This window comes from Scyliorhinus torazame, chromosome 19 (genome assembly GCF_047496885.1).
Source record: "Scyliorhinus torazame isolate Kashiwa2021f chromosome 19, sScyTor2.1, whole genome shotgun sequence".
Classification (NCBI taxonomy): Eukaryota; Metazoa; Chordata; class Chondrichthyes; order Carcharhiniformes; family Scyliorhinidae; genus Scyliorhinus; species Scyliorhinus torazame.
This window is the reverse complement of record NC_092725.1, coordinates 5,917,772-5,943,890: the sequence shown is the minus strand read 5'-3', so window position 1 is coordinate 5,943,890 and position 26,119 is coordinate 5,917,772. Positions and strand designations below refer to the sequence as shown.

At 51.3% G+C, this 26,119-nt stretch overlaps 1 protein-coding gene across 1 annotated transcript in view; it reads left to right on the top strand.

The window, feature by feature from the left end:
* LOC140395991 (sulfotransferase 1 family member D1-like) overlaps window positions 1–25,906 on the top strand; it is a 71,941-nt gene extending 46,035 nt beyond the window's left edge. The window contains exons 6-7 of the mRNA XM_072484027.1: window positions 21,853–22,033; window positions 25,753–25,906. Coding sequence (XP_072340128.1) covers window positions 21,853–22,033; window positions 25,753–25,865 — 294 coding nt within the window. The 3' untranslated portion in view covers window positions 25,866–25,906. The remainder of the gene's footprint in view (window positions 1–21,852; window positions 22,034–25,752) is intronic.
* Window positions 25,907–26,119: the final 213 nt, after the last annotated feature.

Here is a 26,119-nt window from a genome sequence, read left to right as displayed (position 1 = left end):
TCAGCAAGAGAGAGAGAGAGACAGAGGGAGAAAGGTCAGCAAGAGAGAGAGAGACAGAGGGAGAAAAGTCAGCAATAGAGAGAGAGTGACAGAGGGAGAAAGGTCAGCAAGAGAGAGAGAGAGACAGAGGGAGAAAGGTCAGCAAGAGAGAGAGAGAGAGACAGAGGGAGAAAGGTCAGCAAGAGAGAGAGAGAGACAGAGGGAGAAAGGTCAGCGAGAGAGAGAGAGAGAGAGACAGAGGGAGAAAGGTCAGCAAGAGAGAGAGAGACAGAGGGAGAAAAGTCAGCAATAGAGAGAGAGAGAGACAGAGGGAGAAAGGTCAGCAAGAGAGAGAGAGAGACAGAGGGAGAAAGGTCAGCAAGAGAGAGAGAGAGAGACAGAGGGAGAAAGGTCAGCAAGAGAGAGAGAGAGAGAGACAGAGGGAGAAAGGTCAGCAAGAGAGGGAGAGAGAGAGAGAGACAGAGGGAGAAAGGTCAGCAAGAGTGAGAGAGACAGAGGGAGAAATGTCAGTAAGAGAGAGAGAGAGAGACAGAGGGAAAAAGGTCAGCAAGAGAGAGAGAGAGAGAGAGACAGAAGGAGAAAGGTCAGCAAGAGAGAGAGAGAGAGACAGAGGGAGAAAGGTCAGCAAGAGAGAGAGAGACAGAGGGAGAAAAGTCAGCAATAGAGAGAGAGAGAGACAGAGGGAGAAAGGTCAGCAAGAGAGAGAGAGACAGAGGGAGAAAGGTCAGCGAGAGAGAGAGAGAGAGAGAGAGACAGAGGGAGAAATGTCAGCAAGAGTGAGAGAGACAGAGGGAGAAAGGTCAGCGAGAGAGAGAGAGAGACAGAGGGAGAAAGGTCAGCGAGAGAGAGAGAGAGAGAGACAGAGGAAGAAAGGTCAGCAAGAGAGAGAGAGACAGAGGGAGAAAGGTCAGTGAGAGAGAGAGACAGACAGACAGAGGGAGAAAGGTGAGCAAGAGAGAGAGAGAGAGAGACAGAGGGGGAAAGGTCAGCAAGAGAGAGAGAGACAGAGGGAGAAAGGTCATCAAGAGAGAGAGAGAGACAGAGTGAGAAAGGTCATCAAGAGAGAGAGAGACAGAGGGAGAAAGGTCATCAAGAGAGAGAGAGAGACAGAGGGAGAAAGGTCAGCAAGAGAGAGAGGGAGGGAGGGAGAAGAGTCAGCAAGAGAGAGAGAGAGACAGAGGGAGAAAGGTCAGCAAGAGTGAGAGAGACAGAGGGAGAAAGGTCAGTAAGAGAGAGAGAGAGAGACAGAGGGAAAAAGGTCAGCAAGAGAGAGAGAGAGAGAGAGACAGAAGGAGAAAAGTCAGCAAGAGAGAGTTAGAGACAGAGGGAGAAAGGTCAGCAAGAGAGAGAGAGACAGAGGGAGAAAAGTCAGCAATAGAGAGAGAGACAGAGGGAGAAAGGACAGCAAGAGAGAGAGAGAGACAGAGGGAGAAAGGTCAGCAAGAGAGAGAGAGAGAGACAGAGGGAGAAAGGTCAGCAAGAGAGAGAGAGAGAGAGACAGAGGGAGAAAGGTCAGCGAGAGAGAGAGAGAGAGAGAGAGAGAGACAGAGGGAGAAAGGTCAGCAAGAGAGAGAGAGAGACAGAAGGAGAAAGGTCAGCAAGAGAGAGAGAGACAGAGGGAGAAAAGTCAGCAATAGAGAGAGAGTGACAGAGGGAGAAAGGTCAGCAAGAGAGAGAGAGAGACAGAGGGAGAAAGGTCAGCAAGAGAGAGAGAGAGAGACAGAGGGAGAAAGGTCAGCAAGAGAGAGAGAGAGACAGAGGGAGAAAGGTCAGCGAGAGAGAGAGAGAGAGAGACAGAGGGAGAAAGGTCAGCAAGAGAGAGAGAGAGACAGAGGGAGAAAGGTCAGTGAGAGAGAGAGACAGACAGACAGAGGGAGAAAGGTGAGCAAGAGAGAGAGAGAGAGAGACAGAGGGGGAAAGGTCAGCAAGAGAGAGAGAGACAGAGGGAGAAAGGTCATCAAGAGAGAGAGAGAGACAGTGAGAAAGGTCATCAAGAGAGAGAGAGACAGAGGGAGAAAGGTCATCAAGAGAGAGAGAGAGACAGAGGGAGAAAGGTCAGCAAGAGAGAGAGAGAGGGAGGGAGAAAAGTCAGCAAGAGAGAGAGAGAGACAGAGGGAGAAAGGTCAGCAAGAGAGAGAGACAGACAGAGGGAGAAAGGTCAGCAAGAGAGAGAGAGCGACTGAGGGGGAAAGGTCAGCAAGAGAGAGAGAGACAGAGGGAGAAAGGTCAGCAAGAGAGAGAGAGAGAGAGAGGGAAAAAAGTCAGCAAGAGAGAGAGAGAGAGGCAGAGGGAGGAAGGTCAGCAAGAGAGAGAGAGGGAGGGAGAAAAGTCAGCAAGAGAGAGAGAGAGAGGCAGAGGGAGAAAGGTCAGCAAGAGAGAGAGAGAGGGAGGGAGAAAAGTCAGCAAGAGAAAGAGAGAGAGACAGAGGGTTAAAGGTCAGCAAGAGAGAGAGAGAGACAGACAGAGGGAGAAAGGTCAGCAAGAGAGAGACAGAGAGAGAGGGAGAAAGGTCAGCAAGAGAAAGAGAGACAGAGGGAGAAAGGTCAGCGAGAAAGAGAGAGAGAGACAGAGGGAGAAAGGTCAGCAAGAGAGAGAGAGAGAGAGACAGAGGGAGAAAGGTCAGCAAGAGAGAGAGAGAGAGAGACAGAGCGAGAAAGGTCAGCAAGAGAGAGACAGAGACAGAGGGAGAAAAGTCAGCAAGAGAGAGAGAGAGACAGAGGGAGAAAGGTCAGTAAGAGAGAGAGAGAGAGACAGAGGGAGAATGGTCAGCAAGAGAGAGAGAGAGAGAGAGACAGAGGGAGAAAGGTCAGCAAGAGAGAGACAGAGACAGAACGAGAAAGGTCAGCAAGAGAGAGAGAGAGCCAGAGGGAGAAAGGTCAGCAAGAGAGAGAGACAGAGGGAGAAAGGTCAGCGAGAGAGAGAGAGAGACAGAGGGAGAAAGGTCAGCAAGAGAGAGAGAGAGACAGAGGGAGAAAGGTCAGCAAGAGAGAGAGAGACAGAGGGTGAAAGGTAATCAAGAGAGAGAGAGAGACAGAGGGAGAAAGGTCAGCAAGAGAGAGAGAGAGGGAGACAGAGGGAGAAAGGTCAGCAAGAGAGAGACAGAGACAGAGGGAGAAAAGTCAGCGAGAGAGAGAGAGACAGAGAGAGAAAGGTCAGCAAGAGAGAGAGAGAGACAGAGCGAGAAAGGTCAGCAAGAGAGAGACAGAGACAGAGGGAGAAAAGTCAGCGAGAGAGAGAGAGACAGAGGGAGAAAGGTCAGCGAGAGAGAGAGAGAGACAGAGGGAGAAAGGTCAGCAAGAGAGAGAGTGACAGAGGGAGAAAGGTCAGCAAGAGAGAGAGAGACAGAGGGAGAAAGGTCTGCAAGAGAGAGAGAGACAGAGGGAGAAAGGTCAGTGAGAGAGAGAGACAGGGAGAAAGGTCAGCAAGAGAGAGAGAGAGACAGGGGGAGAAAGGTCAGCAAGAGAGAGAGAGAGGGACAGAGGGAGAAAGGTCAGTGAGAGAGAGAGAGAGAGAGAGACAGAGGGAGAAAGGTCAACAAGAGTGAGAGAGACAGAGGGAGAAAGGTCAGCGAGAGAGAGAGAGAGACAGAGGGAGAAACGTCAGTGAGAGAGAGAGAGAGAGAGACAGAGGGAGAAAGGTCAGTAAGAGAGAGAGAGAGAGACAGAGGGAAAAAGGTCAGCAAGAGAGAGAGACAGAGGGAGAAAGGTCAGTGAGAGAGAGAGAGAGAGAGACAGAGGGAGAAAGGTCAGCAAGAGAGAGAGAGACAGAGGGAGAAAGGTCAGCAAGAGAGAGAGCGAGACAGGGGGAGAAAGGTCAGCAAGAGAGAGAGAGAGAGACAGAGTGAGAAAGGTCAGCGAGAGAGAGAGAGAGACAGAGGGAAAAAGGTCAGCAAGAGAGAGAGAGAGAGAGAGACAGAAGGAGAAAGGTCAGCAAGAGAGAGAGAGAGAGACAGAGGGAGAAAGGTCAGCAAGAGAGAGAGAGACAGAGGGAGAAAAGTCAGCAATAGAGAGAGAGAGAGACAGAGGGAGAAAGGTCAGCAAGAGAGAGAGAGACAGAGGGAGAAAGGTCAGCGAGAGAGAGAGAGAGAGAGAGAGACAGAGGGAGAAATGTCAGCAAGAGTGAGAGAGACAGAGGGAGAAAGGTCAGCGAGAGAGAGAGAGAGACAGAGGGAGAAAGGTCAGCGAGAGAGAGAGAGAGAGAGACAGAGGAAGAAAGGTCAGCAAGAGAGAGAGAGACAGAGGGAGAAAGGTCAGTGAGAGAGAGAGACAGACAGACAGAGGGAGAAAGGTGAGCAAGAGAGAGAGAGAGAGAGACAGAGGGGGAAAGGTCAGCAAGAGAGAGAGAGACAGAGGGAGAAAGGTCATCAAGAGAGAGAGAGAGACAGAGTGAGAAAGGTCATCAAGAGAGAGAGAGACAGAGGGAGAAAGGTCATCAAGAGAGAGAGAGAGACAGAGGGAGAAAGGTCAGCAAGAGAGAGAGGGAGGGAGGGAGAAGAGTCAGCAAGAGAGAGAGAGAGACAGAGGGAGAAAGGTCAGCAAGAGTGAGAGAGACAGAGGGAGAAAGGTCAGTAAGAGAGAGAGAGAGAGACAGAGGGAAAAAGGTCAGCAAGAGAGAGAGAGAGAGAGAGACAGAAGGAGAAAAGTCAGCAAGAGAGAGTTAGAGACAGAGGGAGAAAGGTCAGCAAGAGAGAGAGAGACAGAGGGAGAAAAGTCAGCAATAGAGAGAGAGACAGAGGGAGAAAGGACAGCAAGAGAGAGAGAGAGACAGAGGGAGAAAGGTCAGCAAGAGAGAGAGAGAGAGACAGAGGGAGAAAGGTCAGCAAGAGAGAGAGAGAGAGAGACAGAGGGAGAAAGGTCAGCGAGAGAGAGAGAGAGAGAGAGAGAGACAGAGGGAGAAAGGTCAGCAAGAGAGAGAGAGAGACAGAGGGAGAAAGGTCAGCAAGAGAGAGAGAGACAGAGGGAGAAAAGTCAGCAATAGAGAGAGAGTGACAGAGGGAGAAAGGTCAGCAAGAGAGAGAGAGAGACAGAGGGAGAAAGGTCAGCAAGAGAGAGAGAGAGAGACAGAGGGAGAAAGGTCAGCAAGAGAGAGAGAGAGACAGAGGGAGAAAGGTCAGCGAGAGAGAGAGAGAGAGAGACAGAGGGAGAAAGGTCAGCAAGAGAGAGAGAGAGACAGAGGGAGAAAGGTCAGTGAGAGAGAGAGACAGACAGACAGAGGGAGAAAGGTGAGCAAGAGAGAGAGAGAGAGAGACAGAGGGGGAAAGGTCAGCAAGAGAGAGAGAGACAGAGGGAGAAAGGTCATCAAGAGAGAGAGAGAGACAGTGAGAAAGGTCATCAAGAGAGAGAGAGAGACAGAGGGAGAAAGGTCATCAAGAGAGAGAGAGAGACAGAGGGAGAAAGGTCAGCAAGAGAGAGAGAGAGGGAGGGAGAAAAGTCAGCAAGAGAGAGAGAGAGACAGAGGGAGAAAGGTCAGCAAGAGAGAGAGACAGACAGAGGGAGAAAGGTCAGCAAGAGAGAGAGAGCGACTGAGGGGGAAAGGTCAGCAAGAGAGAGAGAGACAGAGGGAGAAAGGTCAGCAAGAGAGAGAGAGAGAGAGAGGGAAAAAAGTCAGCAAGAGAGAGAGAGAGAGGCAGAGGGAGGAAGGTCAGCAAGAGAGAGAGAGGGAGGGAGAAAAGTCAGCAAGAGAGAGAGAGAGAGGCAGAGGGAGAAAGGTCAGCAAGAGAGAGAGAGAGGGAGGGAGAAAAGTCAGCAAGAGAAAGAGAGAGAGACAGAGGGTTAAAGGTCAGCAAGAGAGAGAGAGAGACAGACAGAGGGAGAAAGGTCAGCAAGAGAGAGACAGAGAGAGAGGGAGAAAGGTCAGCAAGAGAAAGAGAGACAGAGGGAGAAAGGTCAGCGAGAAAGAGAGAGAGAGACAGAGGGAGAAAGGTCAGCAAGAGAGAGAGAGAGAGAGACAGAGGGAGAAAGGTCAGCAAGAGAGAGAGAGAGAGAGACAGAGCGAGAAAGGTCAGCAAGAGAGAGACAGAGACAGAGGGAGAAAAGTCAGCAAGAGAGAGAGAGAGACAGAGGGAGAAAGGTCAGTAAGAGAGAGAGAGAGAGACAGAGGGAGAATGGTCAGCAAGAGAGAGAGAGAGAGAGAGACAGAGGGAGAAAGGTCAGCAAGAGAGAGACAGAGACAGAACGAGAAAGGTCAGCAAGAGAGAGAGAGAGCCAGAGGGAGAAAGGTCAGCAAGAGAGAGAGACAGAGGGAGAAAGGTCAGCGAGAGAGAGAGAGAGACAGAGGGAGAAAGGTCAGCAAGAGAGAGAGAGACAGAGGGAGAAAGGTCAGCAAGAGAGAGAGAGACAGAGGGAGAAAGGTCAGCAAGAGAGAGAGAGACAGAGAGAGAAAGGTCAGCAAGAGAGAGAGAGAGACAGAGGGAGAAAGGTCAGCGAGAGAGAGAGAGAGAGACAGAGGGAGAAAGGTCAGCGAGAGAGAGAGAGAGAGAGAGAGACAGAGGGAGAAAGGTCAGCAAGAGAGAGACAGAGACAGAGGGAGAAAGGTCAGCAAGTGAGAGAGAGACAGAGGGAGAAAGGTCAGCGAGAAAGAGAGAGAGAGACAGAGGGAGAAAGGTCAGCAAGAGAGAGAGAGACAGAGGGAGAAAGGTCAGCAAGAGAGAGAGAGAGACAGAGGGAGAAAGGTCAGCGAGAGAGAGAGAGAGATAGAGGGAGAAAGGTCAGCAAGAGAGAGAGAGAGACAGAGGGAGAAAGGTCAGCGAGAGAGAGAGAGAGAGAGACAGAGGGAGAAAGGTCAGCAAGAGAGAGAGAGAGACAGAGGGAGAAAGGTCAGTGAGAGAGAGAGACAGACAGACAGAGGGAGAAAGGTGAGCAAGAGAGAGAGAGAGAGAGACAGAGGGGGAAAGGTCAGCAAGAGAGAGAGAGACAGAGGGAGAAAGGTCATCAAGAGAGAGAGAGAGACAGTGAGAAAGGTCATCAAGAGAGAGAGAGAGACAGAGGGAGAAAGGTCATCAAGAGAGAGAGAGAGACAGAGGGAGAAAGGTCAGCAAGAGAGAGAGAGAGGGAGGGAGAAAAGTCAGCAAGAGAGAGAGAGAGACAGAGGGAGAAAGGTCAGCAAGAGAGAGAGACAGACAGAGGGAGAAAGGTCAGCAAGAGAGAGAGAGCGACTGAGGGGGAAAGGTCAGCAAGAGAGAGAGAGACAGAGGGAGAAAGGTCAGCAAGAGAGAGAGAGAGAGAGAGGGAAAAAAGTCAGCAAGAGAGAGAGAGAGAGGCAGAGGGAGGAAGGTCAGCAAGAGAGAGAGAGGGAGGGAGAAAAGTCAGCAAGAGAGAGAGAGAGAGGCAGAGGGAGAAAGGTCAGCAAGAGAGAGAGAGAGGGAGGGAGAAAAGTCAGCAAGAGAAAGAGAGAGAGACAGAGGGTTAAAGGTCAGCAAGAGAGAGAGAGAGACAGACAGAGGGAGAAAGGTCAGCAAGAGAGAGACAGAGAGAGAGGGAGAAAGGTCAGCAAGAGAAAGAGAGACAGAGGGAGAAAGGTCAGCGAGAAAGAGAGAGAGAGACAGAGGGAGAAAGGTCAGCAAGAGAGAGAGAGAGAGAGACAGAGGGAGAAAGGTCAGCAAGAGAGAGAGAGAGAGAGACAGAGCGAGAAAGGTCAGCAAGAGAGAGACAGAGACAGAGGGAGAAAAGTCAGCAAGAGAGAGAGAGAGACAGAGGGAGAAAGGTCAGTAAGAGAGAGAGAGAGAGACAGAGGGAGAATGGTCAGCAAGAGAGAGAGAGAGAGAGAGACAGAGGGAGAAAGGTCAGCAAGAGAGAGACAGAGACAGAACGAGAAAGGTCAGCAAGAGAGAGAGAGAGCCAGAGGGAGAAAGGTCAGCAAGAGAGAGAGACAGAGGGAGAAAGGTCAGCGAGAGAGAGAGAGAGACAGAGGGAGAAAGGTCAGCAAGAGAGAGAGAGAGACAGAGGGAGAAAGGTCAGCAAGAGAGAGAGAGACAGAGGGTGAAAGGTAATCAAGAGAGAGAGAGAGACAGAGGGAGAAAGGTCAGCAAGAGAGAGAGAGAGGGAGACAGAGGGAGAAAGGTCAGCAAGAGAGAGACAGAGACAGAGGGAGAAAAGTCAGCGAGAGAGAGAGAGACAGAGAGAGAAAGGTCAGCAAGAGAGAGAGAGAGACAGAGCGAGAAAGGTCAGCAAGAGAGAGACAGAGACAGAGGGAGAAAAGTCAGCGAGAGAGAGAGAGACAGAGGGAGAAAGGTCAGCGAGAGAGAGAGAGAGACAGAGGGAGAAAGGTCAGCAAGAGAGAGAGTGACAGAGGGAGAAAGGTCAGCAAGAGAGAGAGAGACAGAGGGAGAAAGGTCTGCAAGAGAGAGAGAGACAGAGGGAGAAAGGTCAGTGAGAGAGAGAGACAGGGAGAAAGGTCAGCAAGAGAGAGAGAGAGACAGGGGGAGAAAGGTCAGCAAGAGAGAGAGAGAGGGACAGAGGGAGAAAGGTCAGTGAGAGAGAGAAAGAGAGAGAGACAGAGGGAGAAAGGTCAACAAGAGTGAGAGAGACAGAGGGAGAAAGGTCAGCGAGAGAGAGAGAGAGACAGAGGGAGAAACGTCAGTGAGAGAGAGAGAGAGAGAGACAGAGGGAGAAAGGTCAGTAAGAGAGAGAGAGAGAGACAGAGGGAAAAAGGTCAGCAAGAGAGAGAGACAGAGGGAGAAAGGTCAGTGAGAGAGAGAGAGAGAGAGACAGAGGGAGAAAGGTCAGCAAGAGAGAGAGAGACAGAGGGAGAAAGGTCAGCAAGAGAGAGAGCGAGACAGGGGGAGAAAGGTCAGCAAGAGAGAGAGAGAGAGACAGAGTGAGAAAGGTCAGCGAGAGAGAGAGAGAGAGAGAGAGACAGAGGGAGAAAGGTCAGTAAGAGAGAGAGAGACAGAGGGAAAAAGGTCAGCAAGAGAGAGAGAGAGACAGAGGGAGAAAGGTCAGCAAGAGAGAGAGAGACAGAGGGAGAAAAGTCAGCAATAGAGAGAGAGAGAGAAAGAGGGAGAAAGGTCAGCAAGAGAGAGAGAGAGACAGAGGGAGAAAGGTCAGCAAGAGAGAGAGAGAGAGACAGAGGGAGAAAGGTCAGCAAGAGAGAGAGAGAGAGACATTGGGAGAAAGGTCAGCGAGAGAGAGAGAGACAGAGGGAGAAAGGTCAGCAAGAGTGAGAGAGACAGAGGGAGAAAGGTCAGTAAGAGAGAGAGAGAGAGGCAGAGGGAAAAAGGTCAGCAAGAGAGAGAGAGAGAGAGAGACAGAGGGAGAAAGGTCAGCAAGAGAGAGAGAGAGACAGAGGGAGAAAGGTCAGCAAGAGAGAGAGAGACAGAGGGAGAAAAGTCAGCAATAGAGAGAGAGAGACAGAGGGAGAAAGGTCAGCAAGAGAGAGAGAGAGACAGAGGGAGAAAGGTCAGCAAGAGAGAGAGAGAGAGACAGAGGGAGAAAGGTCAGCAAGAGAGAGAGAGAGACAGAGGGAGAAAGGTCAGCGAGAGAGAGAGAGAGATAGAGGGAGAAAGGTCAGCAAGAGAGAGAGAGAGACAGAGGGAGAAAGGTCAGTGAGAGAGAGAGACAGACAGACAGAGGGAGAAAGGTGAGCAAGAGAGAGAGAGAGAGAGACAGAGGTGGAAAGGTCAGCAAGAGAGAGAGACAGAGGGAGAAAGGTCATCAAGAGAGAGAGAGAGACAGAGTGAGAAAGGTCATCAAGAGAGAGAGAGACAGAGGGAGAAAGGTCATCAAGAGAGAGAGAGAGTCAGAGGGAGAAAGGTCAGCAAGAGAGAGAGAGAGGGAGGGAGAAAAGTCAGCAAGAGAGAGAGAGAGACAGAGGGAGAAAGGTCAGCAAGAGAGAGAGACAGACAGAGGGAGAAAGGTCAGCAAGAGAGAGAGAGAGACTGAGGGGGAAAGGTCAGCAAGAGAGAGAGAGACAGAGGGAGAAGGGTCAGCAAGAGAGAGAGAGAGGGAGGGAGAAAAGTCAGCAAGAGAGAGAGAGAGTGGCAGAGGGAGAAAGGTCAGCAAGAGAGAGAGAGAGGGAGGGAGAAAAGTCAGCAAGAGAGAGCGAGAGAGACAGAGGGAGAAAGGTCAGCAAGAGAGAGAGAGAGGGAGGGAAAAAAGTCAGCAAGAGAAAGAGAGAGAGACAGAGGGTTAAAGGTCAGCAAGAGAGAGAGAGAGACAGACAGAGGGAGAAAGGTCAGCAAGAGAGAAACAGAGACAGATGGAGAAAGGTCAGCAAGAGAAAGAGAGACAGAGGGAGAAAGGTCAGCGAGAGAGAGAGAGACAGAGGGAGAAAGGTCAGCAAGAGAGAGAGAGAGACAGAGTGTGAAAGGTCAGCAAGAGAGAGAGAGATAGAGACAGAGGGAGGAATGTCAGCAAGAGAGAGAGAGACAGAGGGAGAAAGGTCATCAAGAGAGGGAGAGAGACAGAGAGAGAACGGTCAGCAAGAGAGAGAGAGACAGAGGGGGAAAGGTCAGTGAGAGAGAGAGACAGAGGGAGAAAGGTCAGCAAGAGAGAGAGAGACAGAAGGAGAAAGTTCAGCAAGAGAGAGAGAGAGAGACAGAGGGAGAAAGGTCAGCAAGAGAGGGAGAGAGACAGAGGGAGAAAGGTCAGCGAGAGAGAGAGAGAGACAGAGGGAGAAAGGTCAGCAAGAGAGAGAGACAGAGGGAGAAAGGTCAGCGAGAGAAAGAGAGAGACAGACAGAGGGAGAAAGGACAGCAAGAGAGAGAGAGACAGAGGGAGAAAGGTCAGCGAGAGAGAGAGAGACAGAGGGAGAAAGGTCAGCGAGAGAGAGAGACAGAGGGAGAAAGGTCAGCAAGAGAGAGAGAGAGAGACAGAGGGAGAAAGGTCAGCGAGAGAGAGAGACAGAGGGAGAAAGGTCAGCAAGAGAGAGAGAGACAGAGGGAGAAAGGTCAGCAAGAGAGGGAGAGAGACAGAGTGTGAAAAGTCAGCAAGAGAGAGAGAGAGACAGAGGGAAAAAGGTCAGCAAGAGAGAGAGAGAGACAGAGGGAGAAAGGTCAGCAAGAGAGAGAGAGACAGAGGGAGAAAAGTCAGCAATAGAGAGAGAGAGAGACAGAGGGAGAAAGGTCAGCAAGAGAGAGAGAGAGACAGAGGGAGAAAGGTCAGCAAGAGAGAGAGAGAGAGACAGAGGGAGAAAGGTCAGCAAGAGAGAGAGAGAGAGACATTGGGAGAAAGGTCAGCGAGAGAGAGAGAGACAGAGGGAGAAAGGTCAGCAAGAGTGAGAGAGACAGAGGGAGAAAAGTCAGTAAGAGAGAGAGAGAGAGACAGAGGGAAAAAGGTCAGCAAGAGAGAGAGAGAGAGAGAGACAGAGGGAGAAAGGTCAGCAAGAGAGAGAGAGAGACAGAGGGAGAAAGGTCAGCAAGAGAGAGAGAGACAGAGGGAGAAAAGTCAGCAATAGAGAGAGAGAGACAGAGGGAGAAAGGTCAGCAAGAGAGAGAGAGAGACAGAGGGAGAAAGGTCAGCAAGAGAGAGAGAGAGAGACAGAGGGAGAAAGGTCAGCAAGAGAGAGAGAGAGACAGAGGGAGAAAGGTCAGCGAGAGAGAGAGAGAGAGATAGAGGGAGAAAGGTCAGCAAGAGAGAGAGAGAGACAGAGGGAGAAAGGTCAGTGAGACAGAGAGACAGACAGACAGAGGGAGAAAGGTGAGCAAGAGAGAGAGAGAGAGAGACAGAGGTGGAAAGGTCAGCAAGAGAGAGAGACAGAGGGAGAAAGGTCATCAAGAGAGAGAGAGAGACAGAGTGAGAAAGGTCATCAAGAGAGAGAGAGACAGAGGGAGAAAGGTCATCAAGAGAGAGAGAGAGTCAGAGGGAGAAAGGCCAGCAAGAGAGAGAGAGAGGGAGGGAGAAAAGTCAGCAAGAGAGAGAGAGAGACAGAGGGAGAAAGGTCAGCAAGAGAGAGAGACAGACAGAGGGAGAAAGGTCAGCAAGAGAGAGAGAGAGACTGAGGGGGAAAGGTCAGCAAGAGAGAGAGAGACAGAGGGAGAAAGGTCAGCAAGAGAGAGAGAGAGGGAGGGAGAAAAGTCAGCAAGAGAGAGAGAGAGAGGCAGAGGGAGAAAGGTCAGCAAGAGAGAGAGAGAGGGAGGGAGAAAAGTCAGCAAGAGAGAGAGAGAGAGACAGAGGGAGAAAGGTCAGCAAGAGAGAGAGAGAGGGAGGGAGAAAAGTCAGCAAGAGAAAGAGAGAGAGACAGAGGGTTAATGGTCAGCAAGAGAGAGAGAGAGACAGACAGAGGGAGAAAGGTCAGCAAGAGAGAAACAGAGACAGATGGAGAAAGGTCAGCAAGAGAAAGAGAGACAGAGGGAGAAAGGTCAGCGAGAGAGAGAGAGACAGAGGGAGAAAGGTCAGCAAGAGAGAGAGAGAGACAGAGTGTGAAAGGTCAGCAAGAGAGAGAGATAGAGACAGAGGGAGGAATGTCAGCAAGAGAGAGAGAGACAGAGGGAGAAAGGTCATCAAGAGAGGGAGAGAGACAGAGAGAGAACGGTCAGCGAGAGAGAGAGACAGAGGGGGAAAGGTCAGTGAGAGAGAGAGACAGAGGGAGAAAGGTCAGCAAGAGAGAGAGAGACAGAGGGAGAAAGTTCAGCAAGAGAGAGAGAGAGAGACAGAGGGAGAAAGGTCAGCAAGAGAGGGAGAGAGACAGAGGGAGAAAGGTCAGCGAGAGAGAGAGAGACAGAGGGAGAAAGGTCAGCAAGAGAGAGAGACAGAGGGAGAAAGGTCAGCGAGAGAGAGAGAGAGACAGACAGAGGGAGAAAGGACAGCAAGAGAGAGAGAGACAGAGGGAGAAAGGTCAGCGAGAGAGAGAGAGACAGAGGGAGAAAGGTCAGCGAGAGAGAGAGACAGAGGGAGAAAGGTCAGCAAGAGAGAGAGAGAGAGACAGAGGGAGAAAGGTCAGCGAGAGAGAGAGACAGAGGGAGAAAGGTCGGCAAGAGAGAGAGAGAGACAGAGGGAGAAAGGTCAGCAAGAGAGGGAGAGAGACAGAGTGTGAAAAGTCAGCAAGAGAGAGAGAGAGACAGAGGGAGACAGGTCAGCAAGAGAGAGAGAGACGGAGGGAGAAAGGTCAGCAAGAGAGAGAGAGACAGAGGGAGAAAGGTCAGCAAGAGAGAGAGAGAGACAGAGAGAGAAAGGTCAGCAAGAGAGAGAGAGACAGCGGGAGAAAGGTCAGCGAGAGAGAGAGAGACAGAGAGACAGAGGGGGAAAGGTCAGCAAGAGAGAGAGAGACAGCGGGAGTAAGGTCAGCGACAGAGAGAGAGAGAGACAGAGCGAGAAAGGTCAGCAAGAGAGAGAGAGACAGAGGGAGAAAGGTCAGCGAGAGAGACAGAGGGAGAAAGGTCAGCAAGAGAGAGAGAGACAGCGGGAGAAAGGTCAGCGAGAGAGAGAGACAGGGAGAAAGGTCAGCAAGAGAGAGAGAGAGAGAGAGACAGAGGGAGAAAGGTCAGCAAGAGAGAGAGAGACAGAGGGAGAAAGGTCAGCGAGAGAGAGAGAGACAGAGAGACAGAGGCGGAAAGGTCAGCAAGAGAGAGAGAGACAGCGGGAGAAAGGTCAGCGACAGAGAGAGAGAGAGACAGAGGGAGAAAGGTCAGCAAGAGAGAGAGAGACAGAGGGAGAAAGGTCAGCGAGAGAGAGAGAGACAGAGGGAGAAAGGTCAGCAAGAGAGAGAGAGACAGCGGGAGAAAGGTCAGCGAGAGAGAGAGACAGGGAGAAAGGTCAGCAAGAGAGAGAGAGAGAGAGAGACAGAGGGAGAAAGGTCAGCAAGAGAGAGAGAGACAGAGGGAGAAAAGTCAGCAAGAGAGAGAGAGACAGAGGGAGAATGGTCAGCGAGAGAGAGAGAGAGAGACAGAGGGAGAAAGGTCAGCAAGAGAGAGAGACAGAGGGAGAAAGGTCAGCAATAGAGTGAGAGACAGCGGGAGAAAGGTCAGCGAGAGAGAGAGAGAGAGAGAGACAGAGGGAGAAAGGTCAGCAAGAGAGAGAGAGAGAGACATTGGGAGAAAGGTCAGCGAGAGAGAGAGAGACAGAGGGAGAAAGGTCAGCAAGAGTGAGAGAGACAGAGGGAGAAAAGTCAGTAAGAGAGAGAGAGAGAGACAGAGGGAAAAAGGTCAGCAAGAGAGAGAGAGAGAGAGAGACAGAGGGAGAAAGGTCAGCAAGAGAGAGAGAGAGACAGAGGGAGAAAGGTCAGCAAGAGAGAGAGAGACAGAGGGAGAAAAGTCAGCAATAGAGAGAGAGAGACAGAGGGAGAAAGGTCAGCAAGAGAGAGAGAGAGACAGAGGGAGAAAGGTCAGCAAGAGAGAGAGAGAGAGACAGAGGGAGAAAGGTCAGCAAGAGAGAGAGAGAGACAGAGGGAGAAAGGTCAGCGAGAGAGAGAGAGAGAGATAGAGGGAGAAAGGTCAGCAAGAGAGAGAGAGAGACAGAGGGAGAAAGGTCAGTGAGACAGAGAGACAGACAGACAGAGGGAGAAAGGTGAGCAAGAGAGAGAGAGAGAGAGACAGAGGTGGAAAGGTCAGCAAGAGAGAGAGACAGAGGGAGAAAGGTCATCAAGAGAGAGAGAGAGACAGAGTGAGAAAGGTCATCAAGAGAGAGAGAGACAGAGGGAGAAAGGTCATCAAGAGAGAGAGAGAGTCAGAGGGAGAAAGGCCAGCAAGAGAGAGAGAGAGGGAGGGAGAAAAGTCAGCAAGAGAGAGAGAGAGACAGAGGGAGAAAGGTCAGCAAGAGAGAGAGACAGACAGAGGGAGAAAGGTCAGCAAGAGAGAGAGAGAGACTGAGGGGGAAAGGTCAGCAAGAGAGAGAGAGACAGAGGGAGAAAGGTCAGCAAGAGAGAGAGAGAGGGAGGGAGAAAAGTCAGCAAGAGAGAGAGAGAGAGGCAGAGGGAGAAAGGTCAGCAAGAGAGAGAGAGAGGGAGGGAGAAAAGTCAGCAAGAGAGAGAGAGAGAGACAGAGGGAGAAAGGTCAGCAAGAGAGAGAGAGAGGGAGGGAGAAAAGTCAGCAAGAGAAAGAGAGAGAGACAGAGGGTTAATGGTCAGCAAGAGAGAGAGAGAGACAGACAGAGGGAGAAAGGTCAGCAAGAGAGAAACAGAGACAGATGGAGAAAGGTCAGCAAGAGAAAGAGAGACAGAGGGAGAAAGGTCAGCGAGAGAGAGAGAGACAGAGGGAGAAAGGTCAGCAAGAGAGAGAGAGAGACAGAGTGTGAAAGGTCAGCAAGAGAGAGAGATAGAGACAGAGGGAGGAATGTCAGCAAGAGAGAGAGAGACAGAGGGAGAAAGGTCATCAAGAGAGGGAGAGAGACAGAGAGAGAACGGTCAGCGAGAGAGAGAGACAGAGGGGGAAAGGTCAGTGAGAGAGAGAGACAGAGGGAGAAAGGTCAGCAAGAGAGAGAGAGACAGAGGGAGAAAGTTCAGCAAGAGAGAGAGAGAGAGACAGAGGGAGAAAGGTCAGCAAGAGAGGGAGAGAGACAGAGGGAGAAAGGTCAGCGAGAGAGAGAGAGACAGAGGGAGAAAGGTCAGCAAGAGAGAGAGACAGAGGGAGAAAGGTCAGCGAGAGAGAGAGAGAGACAGACAGAGGGAGAAAGGACAGCAAGAGAGAGAGAGACAGAGGGAGAAAGGTCAGCGAGAGAGAGAGAGACAGAGGGAGAAAGGTCAGCGAGAGAGAGAGACAGAGGGAGAAAGGTCAGCAAGAGAGAGAGAGAGAGACAGAGGGAGAAAGGTCAGCAAGAGAGGGAGAGAGACAGAGTGTGAAAAGTCAGCAAGAGAGAGAGAGAGACAGAGGGAGACAGGTCAGCAAGAGAGAGAGAGACGGAGGGAGAAAGGTCAGCAAGAGAGAGAGAGACAGAGGGAGAAAGGTCAGCAAGAGAGAGAGAGAGACAGAGAGAGAAAGGTCAGCAAGAGAGAGAGAGACAGCGGGAGAAAGGTCAGCGAGAGAGAGAGAGACAGAGAGACAGAGGGGGAAAGGTCAGCAAGAGAGAGAGAGACAGCGGGAGTAAGGTCAGCGACAGAGAGAGAGAGAGACAGAGCGAGAAAGGTCAGCAAGAGAGAGAGAGACAGAGGGAGAAAGGTCAGCGAGAGAGACAGAGGGAGAAAGGTCAGCAAGAGAGAGAGAGACAGCGGGAGAAAGGTCAGCGAGAGAGAGAGACAGGGAGAAAGGTCAGCAAGAGAGAGAGAGAGAGAGAGACAGAGGGAGAAAGGTCAGCAAGAGAGAGAGAGACAGAGGGAGAAAGGTCAGCGAGAGAGAGAGAGACAGAGAGACAGAGGCGGAAAGGTCAGCAAGAGAGAGAGAGACAGCGGGAGAAAGGTCAGCGACAGAGAGAGAGAGAGACAGAGGGAGAAAGGTCAGCAAGAGAGAGAGAGACAGAGGGAGAAAGGTCAGCGAGAGAGAGAGAGACAGAGGGAGAAAGGTCAGCAAGAGAGAGAGAGACAGCGGGAGAAAGGTCAGCGAGAGAGAGAGACAGGGAGAAAGGTCAGCAAGAGAGAGAGAGAGAGAGAGACAGAGGGAGAAAGGTCAGCAAGAGAGAGAGAGACAGAGGGAGAAAAGTCAGCAAGAGAGAGAGAGACAGAGGGAGAATGGTCAGCGAGAGAGAGAGAGAGAGACAGAGGGAGAAAGGTCAGCAAGAGAGAGAGACAGAGGGAGAAAGGTCAGCAATAGAGTGAGAGACAGCGGGAGAAAGGTCAGCGAGAGAGAGAGAGAGAGAGAGACAGAGGGAGAAAGGTCAGCAAGAGAGAGAGAGACAGAGGGAGAAAGGTCAGCAAGAGAGAGAGAGACAGAGGGAGAAAGGTCAGCAAGAGAGAGAGAGACAGAGAGAGAAAGGTCAGCAAGAGAGAGAGAGAGACAGAGGGAGAAAGGTCAGCGAGAGAGAGAGAGAGAGACAGAGGGAGAAAGGTCAGCGAGAGAGAGAGAGAGAGAGAGAGACAGAGGGAGAAAGGTCAGCAAGAGAGAGACAGAGACAGAGGGAGAAAGGTCAGCAAGTGAGAGAGAGACAGAGGGAGAAAGGTCAGCGAGAAAGAGAGAGAGAGACAGAGGGAGAAAGGTCAGCAAGAGAGAGAGAGACAGAGGGAGAAAGGTCAGCAAGAGAGAGAGAGAGACAGAGGGAGAAAGGTCAGCGAGAGAGAGAGAGAGATAGAGGGAGAAAGGTCAGCAAGAGAGAGAGAGAGACAGAGGGAGAAAGGTCAGTGAGAGAGAGAGACAGACAGACAGAGGGAGAAAGGTGAGCAAGAGAGAGAGAGAGAGAGACAGAGGTGGAAAGGTCAGCAAGAGAGAGAGACAGAGGGAGAAAGGTCATCAAGAGAGAGAGAGAGACAGAGTGAGAAAGGTCATCAAGAGAGAGAGAGACAGAGGGAGAAAGGTCATCAAGAGAGAGAGAGAGTCAGAGGGAGAAAGGTCAGCAAGAGAGAGAGAGAGGGAGGGAGAAAAGTCAGCAAGAGAGAGAGAGAGACAGAGGGAGAAAGGTCAGCAAGAGAGAGAGACAGACAGAGGGAGAAAGGTCAGCAAGAGAGAGAGAGAGACTGAGGGGGAAAGGTCAGCAAGAGAGAGAGAGACAGAGGGAGAAAGGTCAGCAAGAGAGAGAGAGAGGGAGGGAGAAAAGTCAGCAAGAGAGAGAGAGAGAGGCAGAGGGAGAAAGGTCAGCAAGAGAGAGAGAGAGGGAGGGAGAAAAGTCAGCAAGAGAGAGAGAGAGAGACAGAGGGAGAAAGGTCAGCAAGAGAGAGAGAGAGGGAGGGAGAAAAGTCAGCAAGAGAAAGAGAGAGAGACAGAGGGTTAAAGGTCAGCAAGAGAGAGAGAGAGACAGACAGAGGGAGAAAGGTCAGCAAGAGAGAAACAGAGACAGATGGAGAAAGGTCAGCAAGAGAAAGAGAGACAGAGGGAGAAAGGTCAGTGAGAGAGAGAGAGACAGAGGGAGAAAGGTCAGCAAGAGAGAGAGAGAGACAGAGTGTGAAAGGTCAGCAAGAGAGAGAGAGATAGAGACAGAGGGAGGAATGTCAGCAAGAGAGAGAGAGACAGAGGGAGAAAGGTCATCAAGAGAGGGAGAGAGACAGAGAGAGAACGGTCAGCAAGAGAGAGAGAGACAGAGGGGGAATGGTCAGTGAGAGAGAGAGACAGAGGGAGAAAGGTCAGCAAGAGAGAGAGAGACAGAGGGAGAAAGTTCAGCAAGAGAGAGAGAGAGAGACAGAGGGAGAAAGGTCAGCAAGAGAGGGAGAGAGACAGAGGGAGAAAGGTCAGCGAGAGAGAGAGAGAGACAGAGGGAGAAAGGTCAGCAAGAGAGAGAGACAGAGGGAGAAAGGTCAGCGAGAGAGAGAGAGAGACAGACAGAGGGAGAAAGGACAGCAAGAGAGAGAGAGACAGAGGGATAAAGGTCAGCGAGAGAGAGAGAGACAGAGGGAGAAAGGTCAGCGAGAGAGAGAGACAGAGGGAGAAAGGTCAGCAAGAGAGAGAGAGAGAGACAGAGGGAGAAAGGTCAGCGAGAGAGAGAGACAGAGGGAGAAAGGTCAGCAAGAGAGAGAGAGACAGAGGAAGAAAGGTCAGCAAGAGAGGGAGAGAGACAGAGTGTGAAAAGTCAGCAAGAGAGAGAGAGAGACAGAGGGAGACAGGTCAGCAAGAGAGAGAGAGACAGAGGGAGAAAGGTCAGCAAGAGAGAGAGAGACAGAGGGAGAAAGGTCAGCAAGAGAGAGAGAGAGACAGAGAGAGAAAGGTCAGCAAGAGAGAGAGAGACAGCGGGAGAAAGGTCAGCGAGAGAGAGAGAGACAGAGAGACAGAGGGGGAAAGGTCAGCAAGAGAGAGAGAGACAGCGGGAGTAAGGTCAGCGACAGAGAGAGAGAGAGACAGAGGGAGAAAGGTCAGCAAGAGAGAGAGAGACAGAGGGAGAAAGGTCAGCGAGAGAGAGAGAGAGAGACAGAGGGAGAAAGGTCAGCAAGAGAGAGAGAGACAGCGGGAGAAAGGTCAGCGAGAGAGAGAGACAGGGAGAAAGGTCAGCAAGAGAGAGAGAGAGAGAGAGACAGAGGGAGAAAGGTCAGCAAGAGAGAGAGAGACAGAGGGAGAAAGGTCAGCGAGAGAGAGAGAGACAGAGAGACAGAGGCGGAAAGGTCAGCAAGAGAGAGAGAGACAGCGGGAGAAAGGTCAGCGACAGAGAGAGAGAGAGACAGAGGGAGAAAAGTCAGCAAGAGAGAGAGAGACAGAGGGAGAATGGTCAGCGAGAGAGAGAGAGAGAGACAGAGGGAGAAAGGTCAGCAAGAGAGAGAGACAGAGGGAGAAAGGTCAGCAATAGAGTGAGAGACAGCGGGAGAAAGGTCAGCGAGAGAGAGAGAGAGAGAGAGACAGAGGGAGAAAGGTCAGCAAGAGAGAGAGAGACAGAGGGAGAAAGGTCAGCAAGAGAGAGAGAGACAGAGGGAGAAAGGTCAGCAAGAGAGAGAGAGACAGAGAGAGAAAGGTCAGCAAGAGAGAGAAATAGACAGAGGGAGAAAGGTCAGCGAGAGAGAGAGAGAGAGAGACAGAGGGAGAAAGGTCAGCGAGAGAGAGAGAGAGAGAGAGAGACAGAGGGAGAAAGGTCAGCAAGAGAGAGACAGAGACAGAGGGAGAAAGGTCAGCAAGTGAGAGAGAGACAGAGGGAGAAAGGTCAGCGAGAGAGAGAGAGAGAGACAGAGGGAGAAAGGTCAGCAAGAGAGAGAGAGACAGAGGGAGAAAGGTCAGCAAGAGAGAGAGAGAGACAGAGGGAGAAAGGTCAGCAAGTGAGAGAGAGACAGAGGGAGAAAGGTCAGCGAGAGAGAGAGAGAGAGACAGAGGGAGAAAGGTCAGCAAGAGAGAGAGAGACAGCGGGAGAAAGGTCAGCGAGAGAGAGAGAGAGAGAGAGACAGAGGGGGAAAGTTCAGCGAGAGAGAGAGACAGAGGGAGAAAGGTCAGCAAGAGAGAGAGAGACAGAGGGAGAAAGGTCAGCGAGAGAGAGAGAGAGAGAGAGACAGAGGGGGAAAGTTCAGCAAGAGAGAGAGAGACAGAGGGAGAAAGGTCAGCAAGAGAGAGAGAGAGAGAGAGACAGAGGGAGAAAGTTCAGCAAGAGAGAGAGAGACAGAGGGAGAAAGGTCAGCAAGAGAGAGAGAGACAGAGGGAGAATGGTCAGCGAGAGAGAGAGAGAGAGACAGAGGGAGAAAGGTCAGCAAGAGAGAGAGAGACAGCGGGAGAAAGGTCAGCGAGAGAGAGAGAGAGAGAGACAGAGGGAGAAAGGTCAGCAAGAGAGAGAGAGACAGAGGGAGAAAGGTCAGCAAGAGAGAGAGAGACAGAGGGAGAAAGGTCAGCAAGAGAGAGAAAGACAGAGGGAGAAAGGTCAGCAAGAGAGAGAGAGACAGAGGAAGAAAGATCAGCAAGAGAGAGAGAGAGACAGAGGGAGAAAGGTCAGCAAGAGAGAGAGACAGAGGGAGAAAGGTCAGCGAGAGAGAGAGAGAGAGAGGGAGAAAGGTCAGCAAGAGAGAGAGAGAGAGACAGAGGGAGAAAGGTCAGCAAGAGAGAGAGAGAGAGAGACAGAGGGAGAAAGGTCAGCAAGAGAGAGAGAGACAGAGAGAGAAAGGTCAGTGAGAGAGAGAGAGAGAGAGAGAGACAGAGGGGGAAAGGTCAGTGAGAGAGACAGAGACAGAGAGCGAAAGGTCAGCAAGAGAGAGAGAGAGAGACAGAGGGAGAAAGGTCAGTGAGAGAGAGAGAGACAGAGCGAGAAAGGTCAGCAAGGGAGAGAGAGAGACAGAGAGTTACAGATGATCCCTGTCCTTCAGTCTGGATGGTCACTGACCCCTGACCTGGATGGTGAATTGCCCTTGCATTGACCCCTGACCCTTAGTCTGAGTGGCCTGTTCTTCTGTTATTGACCCCTGTCCTTGGTTCTGAATTCTCGCTCCTGCTGTCTCTGACCCCTGACCCCTGACCTGGATGGTCTGTCACGCTCTCGCTGACCTCTGCTCTGTATGGCCAGTCCTTCTTTTACTGACCCCTGACCTTGGTTCTTGATTCCCGGTCCTGCTGTCCCCCTGACCCCAGATCTGGTTATTGGTTCACCCGGTCCCACTGACCTCTGACCCTGGGTCTTGTTGCCCAGTCTCCCTTTCTCACTGAAGTCTGACCCCAGTTCTGGTTTCTCGGTCCCCTGTCTCACTGACCCCTGACCCCCAGGTCTGGTTGCTCGGTCCCCCTGTCACACTGACCCCTGACCCCTGTTCTGGTTTCTCGGTCCCCTGTCTCAGTGACCCCTGACCCCAGGTCTGGTTTCTCGGTCCCCTGTCTCACTGACCCCTGACCCCCAGGTCTGGTTGCTCAGTCCCCCTGTCTCACTGACCCCTGACCCCGGTTCTGGTTTCTCGGTCCCCCTGTCTCACTGACCCATGACCCCTCAGTTCTGGTTTCTCGGTCCCCCTGTCTCACTGACCCCTGACCCCGGTTCTGGTTATTCAGTCCCCCCTGTCTCACTGACCCCTGACCCCCTGGTTCTGGTTTCTCGGTCTCCCTGTCTCACTGACCCCTGACCCCGGTTCTGGTTATTCAGTCCCCCCTGTCTCACTGACCCCTGACCCCGGTTCTGGTTATTCAGTCCCCCCTGTCTCACTGACCCCTGACCCCCTGGTTCTGGTTTCTCGGTCCCCCTGTCTCACTGACCCATGACCCCTCAGTTCTGGTTTCTCGGTCCCCCTGTCTCACTGACCCCTGATCCAGGTTCTGGTTATTCAGTCCCCCCTGTCTCACTGACCCCTGACCCCCTGGTTCTGGTTTCTCGGTCCCCCTGTCTCACTGACCCCTGACCCCAGTTCTGGTTTCTCGGTCCCCCTGTCTCACTGACCCCTGACCCCCTGGTTCTGGTTTCTCGGTCCCCCTGTCTCACTGACCCATGAGGTCTCTAAATCCGGTCCATTCCCATCCTATAGAATCCCAGACGGGAGATCCTGAAAGTGGCCGAGTTCATGGAGAAAGTTCTGGAAGAGGACGTCATTGAGAAGATCATTCAATCTTCCTCCTTCAACATCATGAAGGACAATCCGATGGCCAATTATAGCACCCTTCCGGCGAGCGTCATGAATCAGAACATCTCCAGGTTCATGCGCAAGGGTAGGTTCCGGCGGTCAAGGGTGAGAGAGCCGGTGGGGGGGGGGGGGGGGGGAGCGGGGGTCAATGTTGAGTTTTCCCTCCTTTGAGGGGCTTGTGCCCTGACCACCCCTTGGACCAGCCTTTCCGGGTAGGCCGGATTGTGCCACCCCTATGGGAGAGGTGGCAGGGTTGGAAGGTGCTGTCGAAGGAGCCTCGGCGAGCGGCTGCCGTGCATCTTGTAGACGGTACACACGGCTGCCGCTGTGCGTCGGTGGGGGAGGGAGCAGATGAGGAAGGCGGGGTTAGCGTGTCGACCGAGCGGGAGCAGCTTTGTCCCGGATGGTGTCGAGCTTCTCCAGTGTTGTTGGGAGCCGCACCCATCCAGGCAACTGGAGAGGGTCCCATCACACTCCTGACTTGTGTCCTTGTAGATGGTGGACAGGCTTTGGGGGGAGTCAGGAGGTGAGTTACTCTCTGCAGGATTCCCAGCCTCTGACCTGCTCTGGGAACCACAGTGTTTATGTGGCTGGGTCCAGTTCAGTTTCTGGTCAATGGGAACCTAGAAACACAGGAACAGAGGAATTAGGAGTTGAAGTCGACAATTCCGCCCTTGGAGCCTGCCATTCAATCAGATCATGGCTGATCTCTTCCTGCTCTTAAATCCACCTCACTGTCTGGACCCCATATCCCTTTCACCGTCAGAAATATACTATCTCTTTCTTCAAACCATTAATGACTCAGACTCCACCGCACCATGGGGCAGCAAGTTCCACAAATTCACCACCCTCTGCGAGAAGCAGTTTCTCCTCATCTCAGTTTTAAATCTACCGCCTCTCAACCTCTATCTGTGACCTCGATTGCCCCACAAGTGGGGACATTTGGTCTCCGTTTACTTTATCAATCCCGTTGAGGATTTTATACACCTCGATCAGATCCCCTCTCAATCTTCTAAATTCCAGCCAGTATAAGTCCAAACTGTTTAATCTCTCCTCACACGTCAACCCTTTCATCCCTGGAATCAATCTGGTGAACCTCCTCGGAGCTGCCTCCAATGCCACCACATCCTTCGTCAAATAAGGAGACCAAAACTGGACACAACACTCCAGATGTGGTCTCACCAACACCCTATACAATTGCAACAACACTTCTCTACTCTTACACTCCAGTCCTTTCACAATAAATGCTGACGTTCCATTTGTCTTTTTAATTACGTGCTGTGCCTGCAAATCGACTTTCTGTGATTCATGAACAAAGCCACCCAGGCCCCTCTGCCCAGACGCATCTTGAATCTGATTTCCATTCAGATAATAATTTGCCTTTCCATTTTTTTCGGCCGAAATGGATCACCTCACAAGTATTCACATTAAACTGCATCTGCCAAATTTTGGCCCAATCTCCTGGCCTATCTATATCTATTTGTAAAATCTTTATCTCCTCTTCGCTCCCTGCTTTCCCGCCTATTTTAGTATCAGCCGCAAGTTTTGCTATGTTACACTCTGTCCCTGCTTACAGATCATTTATATAGATTGTAAATAGCTCAGCTCCGAGGACTGACCCCTGTGGAACTCCGATTTACAGTTCACCAGCCAGAGAAGGACACATTTATCCCAACCTTTCGCTTTCTGTCAGTCGGCCAATCCTCAATCCAATGTCGCACTCTTCCTCCAATCCCCTATGATCTCACCTTCTGGGTCAGTCTTTTATGCAGCACATTATCAACCACCTTCTGGAAGTCTAGATATACCACATCCACAGGTTCCCCATTATCCACCTTGCTGGTTACGTCCTCAAAGAACTCGAACAAGTTTGTCGGGCATGACTTCCCCTTCATAAAACCACGCTGACAATGGTGGATTGGGCTTTGTCTTTCCAAATGTTCAGTCATCTCCTCCTTAATGATTGATCCCAACAACTTCTCCACCACAGAGGTCAAGCTAATCGGTCTTTAATTTCCTACTTTTTGCCTCTCTCCCTTGTTGAGTAGGAGCGTCACATTAGTGTGTTTCCAATTCACCGGGACCCTTCCAGAATCCAGGGAATTCTGAAATATCATAACAAATGCATCCAGTATCTCTGCTGCCACCTCCCTTAATACCCCAGGGTGCAGGCCATTGGGTCCCGGAGACTTATCCGCCTTTAATCCTATCAGTTTATTCAATAGTCTCCCTGGTGATGGTCATTGCACCAAGTGCATTAACTGCAGTTCTTGGAAATGTTTCAGTATCCTCTACTGTGAAGACAGAGGCAAAATATTGGGTCAGTGCCTCCAACACGGTAGCATTGTGGATAGCACAATTGCTTCACAGCTCCAGGGTCCCAGGTTCGATTCCGTCTTGGGTCACTGTCTGTGCGGAGTCTACACATCCTCCCCGTGTCTGCGTGGGTTTCCTCCGGGTGCTCCGGTTTCCTCCCACAGTCCAAAGATGTGCGGGTTAAGTGGATTGGCCATGATAAATTGCCCTTAGTGTCCAAAATTGGCCTTAGTGTTGGGTGGGGTTACTGGGTTATGGGGGATAGGGTGGAGGTGTGGACCTTGGGTAGGGTGCTCTTTCCAAGAGCCGGTGCAGATTCGATGGGCCGAACGGCCTCCTTCTGCACTGTAAATTCTATGATAAATTCTATGATAAACATCTGTGTGGGACACCCAGGATCAAGGGGCAATGAGTGTCCTAGGCCCCAACCATCTTAAGCTGCTTCATCAATGACCTTCCCTCCATCATAAGGTCAGAAGTTCGCTGATGACTGCACCATGTTCAGCACCATTCACAACTCCTCAGACACTGAATCCGTCCATGACCAAATCCATCTCCCTTGACATTCAATGACATCACCATCGCTGAATACCCCACTGTCAACATCCTGGGGGGTTCCCATTGGCCAGAGACACTGCAGGAAGTCGCCAAGCCTCCGACAACAGAGGGCGAGGGGAATGTTGATCCCAGGGAGGGAATGGATGGGAAGAGGTGAATCCAAACACATCAGCTCGGGAATTTCACCCAAATATATTGAAACACTCTCTCCCTCTCTCTTTCCCAACCTTTGCTTCCCTCACCACTATCTCTATCTCTCTGTCCCGTCGCACACTCTGGTTCTCTCTCTCTCTCTCTGTTTCTCTCTCTCTTTGTGTCTCTCTGCCTCAATTTCTCCCACTACTTACTATTTATCTTTACATCTCTGTCTCACTCTCTCTGTCCCTCTCTCTGTATCACTCTCTCTCCATCTGACTCTCTCTGTCACGCGCGCCCTTTCCATCTGTCTGTCTGTCTCTCTCTCACTGTCTCACTTACCCTGTCTCTCCATCCATCTGTCTGTCAAAATCTCTTTCTCTCAATCCCTCCCTCGAACTCCCTCTGTCTCTTTCTCTCTATCCCTCTGTCTCTCTATAATCCATCTGTCTCTGCCTCTATCGCTCTGTCTATATCTCACCGGTTCACTCTCTGTCCCCATCTCTCTGCCTCCATCTCTTTGTCATTCTCTCTCTGGTTCTATCTCTCCCTCTCCCGGTCTCTTTATTTCTCCACCTATCTTTCCCTCCATATCGCTCTCTATCTCTCTCGCTGCCCCTCTTTCTCTCCCTCCATCTTGTTATCTCTCTGTCTCTGTTTCATCGCCTCCCTCACTCCCCCCATCTCTCTGTATCTCTCTCTCCCTCCATCTCACTTCCTCTCTCTCTCGGGCTCTCTATCTCTCTCTCTCTCTCTCTCTCTCTCTCTCCCTCTCTCTCTCTCTCTCTCTCACAGGTGAGGTTGGAGACTGGAAGAATCACTTCACAGTATCTCAGAATGAAGATTTTGATGAACACTATGCGAGACAGATGGCTCACAGCTCAGTGAAGTTTCGCAACGTTCTGTAACCACTCTGAGCGATAAAGCAAATAAACTTCTCCAATCACCCAAAACAGAAACTCCGATTATTTCACATCAACTCTGATCCATCATTGAACAGATTACAGATATCTCCCTGAGAGAGAGAGGGGACTGAGAGACACCAGTCAGTGTACAGATATTTCCCTGAGAGAGAGGGGACTGAGAGACACCAGTCAGTGTACAGATATCTCCCTGAGAGAGAGAGAGGACTGAGAGACACCAGTCAGTGTACAGATATCTC